The sequence below is a fragment of the Juglans microcarpa x Juglans regia genome, chromosome 6D (assembly GCF_004785595.1).
Source record: "Juglans microcarpa x Juglans regia isolate MS1-56 chromosome 6D, Jm3101_v1.0, whole genome shotgun sequence".
Lineage (NCBI taxonomy): Eukaryota > Viridiplantae > Streptophyta > Magnoliopsida > Fagales > Juglandaceae > Juglans > Juglans microcarpa x Juglans regia.
Window position 1 is genome coordinate 3,588,013 of NC_054604.1, and position 15,858 is coordinate 3,603,870.

General features: G+C 30.1%; 1 protein-coding gene across 2 annotated transcripts; it reads right to left on the reverse strand.

Annotated features, from left to right (window-relative positions):
* Nucleotides 1-4,489: 4,489 nt before the first annotated feature.
* LOC121234207 (aldehyde dehydrogenase family 2 member B4, mitochondrial) lies at nucleotides 4,490-10,743 on the reverse strand. 2 transcript variants are annotated; one of them, XM_041130056.1, is made up of 11 exons: nucleotides 10,380-10,743; nucleotides 9,464-9,598; nucleotides 9,170-9,312; nucleotides 8,898-9,051; nucleotides 8,576-8,805; nucleotides 8,400-8,489; nucleotides 7,511-7,684; nucleotides 7,291-7,428; nucleotides 5,372-5,509; nucleotides 5,221-5,282; nucleotides 4,490-4,978 (listed from the first exon to the last, which is right to left on the reverse strand). In XM_041130056.1, the coding sequence occupies exons 1-11, from the start codon at nucleotides 10,456-10,458 to the stop codon at nucleotides 4,705-4,707; spliced, it is 1,617 nt and encodes a 538-aa protein (XP_040985990.1). In that variant the 5' UTR covers nucleotides 10,459-10,743; the 3' UTR covers nucleotides 4,490-4,704. The 2 variants fall into 2 exon arrangements, with proteins under 2 accessions (XP_040985990.1, XP_040985991.1); XM_041130057.1 differs by lacking the exon at nucleotides 10,380-10,743 and adding an exon at nucleotides 9,839-10,299.
* Nucleotides 10,744-15,858: the final 5,115 nt, after the last annotated feature.

The following is a 15,858-nucleotide window of genomic DNA, read 5'->3' on the forward strand; positions in this document are numbered from 1 at the left end:
AAAAATTCAAAATAATTTTCGAACTCTAATAAGTTTGAAAAAACACACGAATTCCTTTGAAAAACCTAATTAAAATATGACTAGGAAATACAAAGTGGTTTTTTTTTTTTTTTTTTTTTTTTATAAAACTAAAAAATCTAGCCTAAAGTCTTTTATCAAATCTTGATCTTTCTAATTTAAAGGTTTGATCCAAAACAGTTTCTAAAAGTGAAAAGAAAATGTGATTTTCTAAAACCACAAACAAACATATGATTTTTCTGTTATATAAAGAATAATAACTTGTCATTAATAATCTATTACAACCATGACGTGGCTTAAACGTGCAACATCTGCCAAATTGAAGAAAAAAAATAAAATGTAACTTCAAATATTAAAATAGTCTAATATATATGAGTAAAATTATTATTTATTTATGTTCATCATTTATTATAAAATTTAAATTATATTAAAAATTCAAATTAATTAGATAGTTTTTTTCTCTTAAAAATGTTCAATAAAACTTCATCATTTATTTAATGATGAAAGATTAGTAATTTATAAATTAAAGTTGATTTTAAGTGTATGATATAATATTATTCTTTTAAAAGATTCAAAATGAAAGGTTGGAATTTAAAACTCAAAAATCAACATTTTCTCCCACTTTTCCTTTCTCCTTCTCTCTCTTTCCTCACGCACGTTTGCCTAATTTAGTTAATTAAAACTCTAATTATTTATATAGTTTTAATTTCTTAAAAATATTTAATAAAATTTCATCATTTATTTTTTTTCTCGACATTTCATCATTTATTTAATGATGGAAGATTAGTATTTTATAAATTAAATTTGATAATTTATGTATGATATGCTATTTATTTAGTTAATTAAGGATATTATCATACTTAAATTATGTTAAAACTATAATTATTTATATGGTTTTAATTTCTTAAAAATATTTAATAAAATTTCATCATTTATTTAATGATGAAATATTAGTATTTTATAAATTAAATTTGATAGTTTATGTATGATATGCTAGTTATATATTAATTATTTAAATTTTAAATTAGTTTAAATCAGTGTTTAAATTTTTATTGTTAGATCAAATCTAAGGACTTAAAATGAATGGTTGAGATTAATTTCTTAAAAATATTTAATAAAATTTCATCATTTATTTAATGATGAAAGATTAGTATTTTATAAATTAAATTTGATAGTTTATGTATAATATGTTATTTATATTTAAATTATTTAAATTTTAAATTAGTTTTAATAAGAGAAATTATTTATATATAAATTTTAACAAGAGAAATTATTTATATAATTTTAAAGTGTGTAAAATCTGCACAATATCTTTAAAAAAATTGATATATTTGAGATCTACTTTAAAGAATCTACTTTCTACATAATAGTGATAAATATTTTAATGATTTTATTTTATTTTTATATATAATTGTGATAAATATTATAGTGATTTTATTTTTTATTTATATATAATAGTGATAAATATTATAATGATTTTTTTTCCTCACTTTCTTTCTCTCTCCTCTGGCCCGATTCTTCCCCCACGCCCCATCTTCCTTCAGCTGTGACGTGCAATGCACGTTTTCCTAGTGAGTAATATCCACAAAATGTAAAAATAATGTATTTTTTTAAATAAAATTAATTAGTCAATAATTTAATGTATATGAGTAGAAAAATAAATTTTAACAAGCATCATAATGATAATAAAATATTACAGTAATATGAGTAATATGAAAATTAAAAGATTTTGGATATTCTAGCAATAGTTTTCTTAACAAAATATATGAATTGTAGAATTTAATCACACTACTCAATGACTCAGGGAGCACTAAAAAAATCATTTTATCTAAATAATTTTAGTTAATTAAAAATATTATGAGGTTTAAATTATATTAAAAACTCTAATTATTTATATGATTTTATTCTCTTAAAAATATTTAACAAAACTCTATTTTTTATTTAATGATAAAAAATTAATATTTATAAATTAAAGTTGAATTTATATTTTAATTATCTATTTTAAGTTTGTTTATTTTTAATGTTTTAAACTCTACTGTTGGATCAATTCTGGAGATTCAAGATGAATGATTGAGATTTAAAGTTTCAAATCTTAATTTTTTCAATCACTGTTCATTATTTGCTTTTAACGCAAATAGTAATAACTGTTTAATACTGTTACTTTTATCATGAACAGTAATCACTGTTCATTACACTTCAACATGAATAATAATCATTGTTTATTACTGTTCACGTTATAGACACCTTTAAGTTAAAGGAAAAATTAACTATAAAGATCTACCCAACATATATACAGATTAAAGCATAAAAAATAAGAGAAATACTTTGGGTCCTGAATTCAGGACCCAAAAAATGTCCCGAATGGGATTTTTTTTATTTTTTTTACTGAATGATTAAGAAAATATTTTTTAATGATGTTGTGAATTTTTTATTTTTTTAAAAAATGTTTATAATGATTAAAAAAATACATGAAAAAAAAAGAAAAAAAATTATACTATTCGGAATATTTTTTGGGTCCTAAATTCGGGACTCATAGCAGTACTTAAAAAACAAAAGAAAGTACATGAAATATATAGGACTTGAATAAGTGATGGTGGGATCATCTGATCGTCTTACAACAAATAATTTAGTTTGAACGTACAAGCATTTATGATTGGTGTCTTGTAAGTGAGAACGTGTATATATATATATATATATATATATATATATATATATATATATATATATATATAACGTGAACAGTAATTATTGTTCATGAATAGTAATCATTGTTCATTATTATTCACGTTATACATACTTTTAAGATATATGAAGATATATTTAAAATAAATACTTAAAATTTTGCTTACAACTTTCATGATATGATATTATATAACTTATATTAGTGAGCACTTCTTTTGGTTACATAATTCAGATGAAATGAGACAAGATATTTTGTGAAAAGATGAATAAAATATTATTATAATATTATTTTTTAATATTATTTTGATTTTAGGATTTGAAAAAATTAAATTATTTATTATATTATATAAAAATTTAAAAAAATTATAATAATTATATGAGATGAGATAAAATAATTTAATTTTACGTAACCAAACGTTAAGAAATGCTAAATTAATACTTAGCTTTTCAAATTCATATCATCCAAATCCTTCCTAAGGGCTGCCAACCTTTACCATTAAAGCACGACTTTGAGTACCGGAGGGAAGGACATTTCTGACGTGGACCAACCATTTGATGACAAATAGAAAGCGCTTGTTCTTGCTAAATATCATTGCTTGGAGTCAATATGAATGGGAAATAGGTTCATACTTCACATATTCATGGAGTAGTTCAGCAGTCACTGTTTGATGATTGAGATGGTCAGGCAGTCTAATTTACAAAACAAGCCTGCTCCAACCATAACACCAATATCCAGATGAAAGGGCTTTGCATTTTCGTTCTTTCTATACATGATGAGCAAAAGAAGATTCTCCCTTTTTTTTTTTCCATAGTTGTGTTAAGATATAAAATAAAATAATAAAATTTATCTTTTTATATCAGTTTAAATTTTTGAAATAATTGATAATTTTATATATCATAGCAAAGGTCATGAATTTAAACTTTGATTCTACACTCTATACTATTTAATTAAATATTTCACGTATTGAGTCACTTATTAAAAAAGTCTAGTCCATACGTGAGAGTGTGTGTTAAGATATAAAATAAATAATAAAACCTATATATTTCTATCAGCTTAAACTTTTAAGACAAATGACAATTTGATAAGTTACAAAATGAGATGAGATTCTCACTTTATCTATAGACCCTTAGAAAATGAGATTGGCTCTCAGAAAATGAGAAGTCCTATAGAGTTAGAGCCATGACTCTCTTTTTCCCACTTGTTTCTTGTAAAAATTCCAAATGTTCGGAAGTTCTGAATTGAATGTCTTAGGTTTTTGTTAGCGGCTTTGTTATATTCTCGTTCTTCATGTAAGAAGCTTCTGGTTTGCATTTTCTTTTACTCTTTATACACACGCACACACACATATATATATGTACACACACACACACACACACACACACATATATATATATATATATATATATATATATATATATATATATATATATGTACACGATTGTGGACATTCAGACTAAAGGCCTTCGGCGTTTCTTATATCTAGCGCAACGGGCCCTCTCATCCAGCTCATTCTAGCAGTTCTTTGGGCGAGCAAGGGAATGTTGGCATCTTTAACTCTAGCTTTTGTAGCCATGCCAATGGTAAGGTTGAAAAACAGCGGGCAGGTCTTTTCTTAGTTAAGCAAGCCCACCCAAGAAAAAAGCACAGAAGTGACCAATGGAATCCGAAATTTAGAGAGCTAAATTGCCTTGAAGATGGCTGATAGCCACAATTCAATGGCCGCCGTGGTAAAAAGGTTTTTACCTTTTCATAAATTTCATTCGGAAAAGAGGTGCAACACCATGTAGAGAACAAAACACATCATCACTCAAAACTGTAATGCAGCACTACAAAGGTATCAGTAAGATGCAAAGGTAACTTTGGGGCAGTTAAGTACCATCAAGAAGCTTTCTTGAGGAAGCTATTACTTTCTGTCCATCTTAAACCACAAGCCTACCTTGTATGCTGTCCTTATTTAGAACACCAAAAGTGAGACCAACAATATGGTGGAACTGAGACACTACTTACAACCATGCTGCCTTCTTCAAAGGAGTAACAACAGCCTTGACTTGCAGGTAGTTGTGAAGGCTGTAGATTCCCTTCTCCCTGCCTATACCACTCATCTTGTACCCACCAAAAGGAATTGCAGCATCAAACACGTCGAAGCAATTAACCCATATCGTACCAGCTCTTAGTGCTCGGGTCAAGGTGTTAGCAGTGTCCAAGCTTCTTGTAAATACTCCTGCAGCTAGACCATAGCGCGTTGTATTTGCCCTTCGTATTACGTCATCGATATCCCTGGTTAAGAACCCAAAACATTGAGGAGACTTTCGGGTACGAGCACAAATAAAGACAGTTATTCTTTTCAGTTGCTATGTGCATGAAGCGACTGGTTATTGGTCTTCTTTTACATGGTGTTCAAAATGTAATTATGTAGCACTAGCAGTTGGACATATCTTTCTTCGAAAGCATCCACTAAAATAGGATAAAATAATTTCAGGAAAATGGAAGTGCGTAAATCGAAGGAAGGTTTAACTCACTTGAATTTCAAGATGGATTGCACAGGGCCAAAGATCTCATCCTTTGCTATCAACATATCATCCTGAAAGATAGAAATATCAAATTCATGTTACACATATAATACTTCACATATAATGGTTAAAGCCATTACTGGAGTCGAATTGTTGGTACCTGGACATTGGAGAAGACAGTGGGCTGAATAAAGTAGCCTTTGGAGCCTAATCTGTCACCTCCACATTCAAGGGTGGCATTGCTTTGGATTCCAGATCTTATGTACCTAAGGACTTTATCAAATTGCTCCACATCAATCTGTGAATTTCACAAGATCCAGAAACAGCATTACTTGAGTTTGAAAATCAGTGGAACAGGTCCCAAATACACACCTAGTGGGACTACTTGATAGGTGTTTGAACGAAACACAACAAAATAATAACTAACTTTGATAATCAACTTTAATTATCAAAAAAAAACTTTGATAATCAACAGATCTAAATATCTAAGCAACCACAAATCAACAAGGATCAAAAGTAATAAACCTGAAAAGTACAGAACACGAAAACTTTAAAGATAAAAGGAAAACTTTTGAAGAGTTCTTCAAAAGAAATACCACTCCAGGTGCTCAACCACCACGTATAAAACCATTATTTATTGAAGAAAGACATGACAATCACTTTAAGTTCTCACAAGACCTTTGTAAACTCAACCACCAAACTAATCCCAGCAAGTGACCTGCTCAATCTTTGCCCACAGCAGATGCAGAACTCTATATTTTTTCTGCAGCACCACTACACGAACGAACTTGTATGCACCACTGGAACTTCAGCATAAACTCACCGGAAATCTCCAAGAACACAATGATCAAACAATAACTGGGTGGTAGTTTGTGTAAAGAAGAGAGAACCATTTTAGATTTAAGGCTCTATATCTCACAAAGTGCTTTCTCTCACATAAAGCAAATATGAATTTCTGAAAAAATACTCTTCAACCTCCAAAATCGTGTCAGACCTACCTTATATTTATATGGTTCCGATCAGAGGTGAATCATGACTCAGAAACCTTTTAGAATCCAAACCCAGGTAAGTTCGCTCAATTAGGATGTCTCACAAGCATCTAGCGAACTGCCTCATGGAAGTTCGCTTGACCATACAACCTATACGAGTCTAGCAAACAACAAAATGTAGCCTTTTCTCAACCAAACATCTCATAAGTTGTCTAGCGAGATCTCTATACAAGCTTAACTCGACCATGTGGCGCATAAGAGTTTAGTGAAATCTCTTGTTCTTAAAATTTTAATCCAACTTTGAACCCAACTTAACTCAACATAATTACAACTCAAATGAACTAAGTTTTGTCATCAAAATATGCCAACAATTTTTTTTTTTTTTTTTATGTCAGGGAACCTCTCCAAAAAAGGACCCTTCAAACCCACCCCTGCAGATTAAACCCCGGTCCCATGCACCGCACCCTCGGAAGTTTCCCTACACGAATATGCCAACAAAATATTTTTCACATGAAAATATTTTTTAGGTACTATGAGCAAGATGAAACTGATCATGGTCTCAAATCCATTTAAAAAACTGTGTTAGTCACATGGACTCATAGTCCACCAGTTTCATAAGTCCTTCAAGTTCTGTTATGTGCACAATCTCAAAAGCTGAAAGAACATAGGTAGAAAAAAATCTGACATCTCATTGGAAAGCCAGAGATTTATTTAATTCTATGAGTTCTATGTTACTTCTGTTTTCGGAAAATGTTAAAGCGATACTCTAAAAATTACTCCCCTCTCCACCCTAGCTCTGTTGTACTTATACTTTAAACCATATTGAACTATAAATAAGGTGCTTAAGAAGTTTACTAGTCTTATTTAATTCTATAAGTTCTATGTTACTTTTGTTTTCGGGAATTTTAAGTGATACCCTAAAAAATGCTCCCCTCTCCACCCTAGCTCTGTTGTACTTTACTGTAAGCCAAATTGAACTATAAATAAGGTGCTTAAGAAATTTACTAGTCTTACTTTAAACTGTCAAAGACAGGACAGTTTAAGATAGATAAACCAGAATCTGTTGGAGTTGATCCTTATGTCTCAGTACCTGAGGACCTTGTTCCACACCCTTCTTGAAGGGATCGCCTACAACACGTCTTGTAGCACGTGCCTTTGATTTCTCTATGAACTCATCATAGATTCGTTCATGTACATATGTACGAGAACCAGCACAGCAACATTGCCCCTGGAAACAATATAGCATTTATCTATTAATTAAAGTGTTCACATTCAACAAATCCAACTCTTGGAAAATAGCTTGAACAAACCTGATTAAAGAAAAGAGCAAAGTGTGCAAGCTCCACAGCCCTATCAATATCAGCATCCTCGCATACTATGAAAGGTGACTTCCCTCCCAGCTCTAGTGTTACAGGCTTAAGATTGCTTCTTGCAGCCAATTCAAGTACAACTTTTCCAGTATCGGTTGATCCCGTGAAAGCTAGCTGCAAAAGCATTGTTAATGGTTTCAAGCGGTGGACATGTACAAAGCAAGATTAATGGTTTATGGCATGTTTGGATTATGAGATGAGATGAGAAATTCTTAATACTTATCATAATTTCCTTCCCAAACATCACCCAAACACAAAACACCTTTCAATTTCAAATATTCAACTTTTTCATCTAATTATTATCTAATCATTATCCAAACACAACCAATACAACTTTTTCAAACTTCCAAACAAAACACAAAAATCAATACATTTTTTTCAAATTTCAAAACAAAAATAATATTAAAAAATTATATTCAAACAACTTTTGAACTTTATAATATTTTTATTCAACTTTTTCTCTCTCATTTCCTAAAATTCAATAAAACATCTTAACCCGAACCATTTCACTACTTGTCACAAACTATTTCACTACTATTTGCAAAATTCTAAGATACTCTTAGTGTCCAAACAAGTCCTTAGTATTGCCAAATCAGCAGAATTTAAGACCATGACAAGTAGTACAAGACATGCGGGATAGCATCCTTGTAGACTGGCAATATTTTTTATTATTATTATAATTGACAGACTAAAAATAATGGATGCCAGCAGGAATAAAAAAATTATTCCAAAGAACTTGTGAGTCTAGTCTCAATATAATTGATTCATCAGATATAAATTGATCTGGCTGTGAGTTATAACATGTAGAACACTGTTGCTCCCAACTTACCTTGTCCACATCCATATGGCTGGCAAGAGCTGCACCAGCAGTCGGACCAAAGCCAGAAACAATATTTAATACGCCTGGAGGAAGACCGGCCTGTCACAAAGGATGCATAATAAATACCAAGCTTATTACCAAGGAAATGTAAAGGAACGAAACGCATTTGCTCTCAATAAACATACATCATGGAACAGCTTTGCCGCATAGAGAGCAGTCAAAGGTGTTTGCTCTGCTGTCTTCAGGACTATAGTATTACCACATGCTAGAGCAGGCCCAACTTTCCAAGCAAACATGAGAAGAGGAAAATTCCAGGGAATGATTTGTCCTGCAACTCCAATTGGTTCATGCAATGTTTGCACATGATAATCTCCATCAGCCGGAACTGTTAGTCCATGGATTTTATCTGCCCAGCCTGAATAATTTGTACAGCAAAGCATTAGAACAACACGATGCATGCTACACCACAAACAGTAGATAGCATTCAATTAACTTTAGTAGTCTCACCAGCATAGTAGCGAAATAGACGAGCAAGCATTGGCAATTCAGCTTGTGCAGCCTGTTCATAAGGCTTCCCATTGTTCCATGTCTCTAGAGCTGCAAGCTCTTCAGTGTTTTTCTCAACCAAATCAGCAAATCGCAACAATATCCGTGATCTTTCCTGAAAAGAACATATTTGTGCAAACGTGTCAAAATTTGATAGAATTCGCCTGTATTCGGATCGTGCACACACTAATTGAGTAGAAACAGCAAAGCAGGAGGAGGAAAATTCTTTTTACATAAGCTGTCATCTTTGGCCACGGTCCCTCATCAAATGCCTTCCGCGCAGCAGCTACAGCACGGTTGATATCTTCAGCATCACCTTCAGCGACATGGGCAATCACTTCCCCAGTACGAGGGTCATATGTTGGAAAGTTTCTTCCTGAGACCAACAGAAAGTTCGGTAAGCTCCATTATATACATCATCAATAACAGACATATTGAAAGATATCAATTGGTAAGAGTGCTCCATGAGAGAGAGAGAGAGAGGGCGAGAGAAATCTATTGGTCTTGTTTGATGGAGAAAAAGTTACCTGATGCAGCATCAACAAATTGCCCATTAATCAGATTCTGGGTATAAGTTATTTGAACAGGGGGAGTGATTAATTCCTCGGCGACTGAAGCAGTGCTAAACCTGCTGATGCTTCTCCCATGGCAAGAAGTTGTTCCTGGAGATCATATTTACAAAATAACTTCATCATCTACGTTTCGTAAGAGATGTAAGAATTGAAACTAAAATACAGGCAATAAAAAGAAATAGCATGGAACAGGATCATTTCACAGTTTGGCCTAAAATTGTGGAATCTGATTATTTCTTCTTTTGGGCAAGTTGAATGTAATCATTTCAAGTCAGCACAAAGCTGCATATTTCCTTAAATCTTTTCCTGCTTCTAGAAGGCGCATTTTACCAGTTGAATGGTAATTGGATTTCTTCACTGATTCTAAATAACCTCCAAATAAGGACCTCATCACTAAAAACATCAGGCTTTTCGAGTCTACTCCTCCATGGATCTTCCTTCATCATCATCACCCCAACTACAACAGATATTTATGCCAGGTCACAGTTGTAAATCTGTTTCTCTCAGTCCTTAAAAATGAAAAGGGGTTTAAAAGGGCAAACAGGAGCATCTGATTCAAAATCTGTATATTCTTCTTTTTGCCTGTATTTTCACACTGACACGTATATACAGAGTATATACAGTAAAGCTGTAACTGTCAAAATTCAAAGCAAAACTTTATGAAGAATGAACAAAAATCTAGACTCCAAACACAAATCATGAAGACGAAAAGATGGTATCACTCGTGCAAGTAAAACCAAATGAAACGGGGGGGAAACAAAAAAAAAAAAAAAAAAACCCAGCAGAATCATAGTAAACACATCATCTCCATCCTCATCAGCAGTTAAAAAGAGGAAACCCCCATCAAGAAGAGCATGGTATGAGCCGTCACCTCGAGACAAAAGCAGAGAAGCAGACCCAGAAACAGACAGAGAGCGAGACAGAAGCGAGGAGAGCCTGCGAGCAGCCATGGCCAGAAATTATCTCGGAAGTGCTTCTTTCTTTTTTTTATGACAAAACAGAGTGCCCACTGCCCTGTCTGAGGCTAAAGCTGGAGAGTAAGCACGTTCGCACACGCACTCTCTGTCTGCGTTTGAGATGTGATCATGACTTTAAGGTGCCATAGCATCCGTGATAATTGGGGTAGAAATAACTTAAATTAAAAGAAAGTGATTAAAATAAGATTAGATATCATTATCATCTGGACCTTTCAATATGATCAAGCATGGGCACCCAGAAGTGACAGCCTCGAGGCCCTCTATCACAGAAACTTTTTTTATGAAAAAAAAATAGAGAACGGCGTCTCTCTACACCAAACAAGTTTAGTTTTTTTTTAATCTTTTCTTCCCTATATGAAAGAACATGTTACTTCCATTGTTTGCATACCATAGCTATTCTTGCCGGGCAATACCGTATTCCCTCGCTATCTTGGACACGTGCATGCTATTTTGTCCAATCTTGCCTTCTTATCCTCTTCCTTTTTTTTCCCACCAAAGCTTTTTTATCCCATCTGTTCTTATATCATTTCTGGAAAAACAAAGCAGAGTGTTTCGGTTTGCAAGGCAAAAGAACAAATTGACACGAATGTAATTCTAGGAAACTGGTATGAACGTGACTGTCACTTTACTTTTAAAAGCAAATTGCTTTGCATTTGTTTATTGTGCACTTATAGCTATTGGAGAGTGATCATGATCAAAGTGTTCGGTGTATTCGATGTTTTTGGCCTAATCTCTCTTTACCAATGTCTACCACTTTTCTTTCACGTATTTCTTTATTGGAAAAAAAAACGTTGTTGCAAAGTCCAAGAAGTCAATAATACTAAAAATAATGGGAGACATGTTTGTTTAGTACTATGGTTTGTTGGATTGAAATGCCCGTAGGAAATGAAAAATGGCTTTAAAAAGCATTTTTAAAAGTATTTTACTCTACCTTGAGCAATGTTTTGTGTTGAGTGAAATTGGGGACTGCATATAAATTGATGTTATATTTTGGAATCTTGTTATACAGAAGTCTCACATTCTATACATCATTTAAAAAATATATGATTTTATTTTTGTAGAACATGAAATATGAGGATAAAAGAGTAAAATTATATTTTTAAATGATGTGTAGAGTGTGAGACTTATGTTTAGAATTTTTCTATATTTTATGGTAATGTGGTGATGGTGGGACTTCATACATGGGATTGTATAAAGCTGGAATCTTGTGAATGTGCTGTTATGTGTTGTTATAGTCATGCTTATTATATGAGTATGTATGGACCGCTGGCAATTGCTGAGTTGTATGAGTCTGAACAGAAAGTAATACAATTTGTTGCTCAAGTACTAGATATGCTAATATGTTAAAAAAAGAAAAAAAAAAAACTAGATATGCTAAAAAGTAAATAAAAAGATATTTAAACAAATAATAAATTATATTAAAAAATAATAATTATTTTATTATGATAGAGAGTACCCTAACTAATTCAACGTGAAGTTTAAGTTTTGAAAGCTTAGTAAAAAACTAAAAAGTAACGTAGTAACCGAACTTTTACTTTAGCTATACCTAATCCAACGAGGATGATAATAGAGGGTGAGATTTTTCTACCCACTATCTCCATTATCTTCTTTATCACAAAAAAAAAAAAAAAAAAAAAAAATCCAAATCTTGATAAAAACATTACATGACATTTTAATTAGTAGTCCTAAGATCGGGATGGTTTGGATTCACAATCTATCTCAACTCATCTCATCTCATTATTACAACTTTTTTAAATTTCTACACAAAATATAGCAAATAATTCAATTTTTATTCTACTATTCACAGATCATCTCAACCCATCTCAACTCATCTCTAAATCTAAATCACTCATAAATCTTCATAAAACAACATTGTTGTACAAGGTAGAGTAAAAATATATGGAAAGTGATTTGTATAATTTTATAACGTGCAAGTCTCGCACATTTCATTTGAAAAAAGTAAACAAATCTGACATACATATGAAAAAAATTTTTTTTTTTTATGATGTGTCTCATTTTTTTTCAAATAAAATACATAAAATTTACACACTAAATACTATATCTAACATTATTCAATATATATATATATATATATATATATATGCATATCCCTTGCACAAGATTCAATATAACCTTGTAATATTTAGTGCGAATAAGGTATTTGCTCGAAGGATTGGTCAAGGGGAAAAAAAAGGCTTTAAGGTACCTTTGTAAATAACTAAATAAATATCAAGAGTCAACATAAAATCATAGCACATTGCTATTTGTCTTCAGCTAGAAAATTACGGCATCCACAGTTGTTGACATATTGCCTTGTAGCTTTGACTAGTAAAAGGAATAAAATCCTATTAAAATGTCCATAGCATTCCTGTCTAAGAAAATCCTATTAGGTGTTAAGCCGGCGACTTTACAAAAATAGCGCGGTTTGGTTGTCCATATGAGATACAAACTATTTTATCTGAGTTGTACTTCATCTTTTATCTGTCTATTCAAATAGTAGAATATAAAATTTTATCTCATTTCTGATTTTTCAACCATTGTTATAGTAACAATACGGTACCGATATAGTTGATCTATTACAAAGTTTCATTTGCCTCTACAATACTGCTGTAATATTGCTACAGTAACACTAATTACCACATTTTTAATATATATAATTATCTATTAGAATTTTTTATTTTATTGTAATATATAATTAGAAAAATATATTTCAAATTTTATAAAATATAGTATAATAAATAGGTCATAATTAGAATAATTTCGTTTAACAAATAAATGTGTTCATATTTGGAAATGTTAAAATAATCACTGCCAACTACAAAAAATATATTTTGGGAAAGTCAAAACATTTATGAGTTTTTAAATTAATAAGAGATATTATTTATTTTTAATATATTCATAATATTTTTCACCCAATAATTAAAAATAATTTTCAATCATCGGTGAGATCCATCATTTTATCAAATCTCCACAAAGTTAAAACTATCACATCTCATCTTACTATCCAAATACTTTTTTACAAAATATTTTATTTCATCTCACTATCCAAACACATACTTTTTTACAAACCATCTCATCTCATCTTAACTTAAAAATCTCGCTATCATTTAAAATATTTTATATCATCTCATCTGAACTGAGTAACCAAATGAGGCAATGTTTTCTAAAACGATATTTAAATAACATAATTTGATTTATAAGATTCAAATTTTAGAACGATATGTCTCATAAACTTTTTTTTTTTTTTTTTTTTTGGTGAAAAACAATACCTCTTATAGAGCTATATAATTTATAACTATATAATTTATTCAAAATAAATACAATCATTTATAGAGCTATGTATGTTACTTGTATTAGTGGTGTTATTCTGTCAAAACATGCTCATTTTATGTGATGTCCAGTATAATTTATATTTTTTATTTCTTTAAGCATATTTAAATATTTTTAAAAATTAAAAAAATATATCTATATTAATAGTCATTTTTTTAATTATTAAAAAATTAAATATATAAGCGATCGTTTGGACAAAATAAAGATGGATAATAGCCTTTCTCTACTTGTCTATGTATATCCTGTATATGTTTTTAACTGCTAAAAAGGATAACTGTACAGAAAAAGCTAATGCCTAAAAGCTGGTAAACCTGTTCTATGAAGAAAAAAATTTCCAATCACGTAAATAAGTAATTGATTGATTTAGAAAGTTAGATCAAATGAAAATTTTGTAAATAATAATAAAATAATTTTAATTGAGTATTTTTTAGATTTTAGAAAATAAAAAAGAAAAAATTAAATAAAAAATATTATAAAATTAAAATATTCTAAGAATATAATTTTATAATATTATTTTTATTTGAATATTTGAAAAAGTTGGAATTGTTTTTTATTTTTTATTAAAAAATTTGAAAAAATTGTAATGATTAGTTTAAAAAAGTTGTAATGATTAGTTTAAAAATTTTATTTTTGGATTATGTTTAAGAATAAAATGGGATGAGATCAAATAAGAATTTCGTGTCTTACTTGAGATTTCAAAGAATAAGATGGAATGAGATCAAATAAGAATAAGATGGGATGTTTGGCCCCATCTTATTCTTAAATGAATCACATCATTTCTAGGTTACGTTTAGATATTAAATTGAGTTGAGTTGAGTTGAGATAATAAAATATTATTTTTTAATATTATTATTATTTTAGGATTTGAAAAAATTAAATTTTTTATTATATTTTATGTTAAGATTTAAAAAAATTATAATGATGAGTTGAGATATGTTTAAGTTTCAGATGAAAAGATTTCTTTCTATTCTTTATCTTTACATGCATCACATAATTATTAAAGATAAAAATAAATAAAAATATGTATGTGGTAAAGGAATGATTTTTCTTAAATTTAAAACTTTATGAAAAAAATTTTATACCTAAATTTTGTCCTTATGATTTCGAGTACCCTTTTTCCTTTTTTCCTTAAGGTCAAAGTAAGGCTTTATTTTTCTTTACTTTGTTTATAATAACGATGACTACGAAGAATAATAATAATAATAATAATAATTCATTTTGCCTTCTCATAAGCATTCTCGGTGAGAATAATGTCGGTAGCTGTAGCATTATTCATATTATGATAACATCAATTGCTTTGCGAATGGCGTGATCTATCTATCTACCTATCTATCACAATATTTGTACATTTATAGTTATTGGAGAGTGATCATCATGTTTAAGATGTGTGTGTGGTCTATTCAAAGTTTTGGCCCTAATCTCTGGTGCCATTGTCTCTCATGCGTGTTTCTTTCACGTATTTCTTTATTGGGAAAAAATCGTTGTTGCAATGAATATATATATATATATACATATATATATGGAGAAAAGCCAAAGATCAAGTCAATTAGAGTGGAGTTTAAGGGATAATAATAGAGGGTAGTGGGATAATTTTCCCACCCACTATATCTGCCCTATAATTACCTTCTTTATCGCAAAAAAAGTATTCCAAATCTTGATAAAACATTAAATGAAATCTTAATTAATATTAATTAATCCCAAGATCAGGTGTTTAAAATAGGGATAAAAAAGGATTTGAGGTACCTTTGTAAAATAAATAAATAAATAAAAATGTTATTTCATCAACAAATGTTACAAATCAAGAGTCAACATATATAAAATCATAGTAGATATAATATTGCTAGCTATTTGTCTTCAGTTATAATTAAAGGTACGTAGTTAGACTGTTAGATAGGTTAGACAATTACAACAATATCTATATATCCATAGTTGACATATTGCATGTATGCCTTGTAGTTTTGAATCAATTGAGTTAATGGCCGGAATGACCCTTACGAAAATCCCCTTAATGCTTGATATATATATATATATATATATATATAT

Coding starts and splice junctions, on each gene's coding strand:
- LOC121234207 (XM_041130056.1), bottom strand. CDS start 10,458: ATGGCTGCTCGCAGGCTCTCCTCGCTTCTGTCTCGCTCTCTGTCTGTT. Junction 7,685..8,399: donor GCCATATGGATGTGGACAAG/GTAAGTTGGGAG, acceptor ATGCTTTTGCAG/CTAGCTTTCACGGGATCAAC. Junction 5,510..7,290: donor GTGTGGAACAAGGTCCTCAG/GTACTGAGACAT, acceptor TGAAATTCACAG/ATTGATGTGGAGCAATTTGA.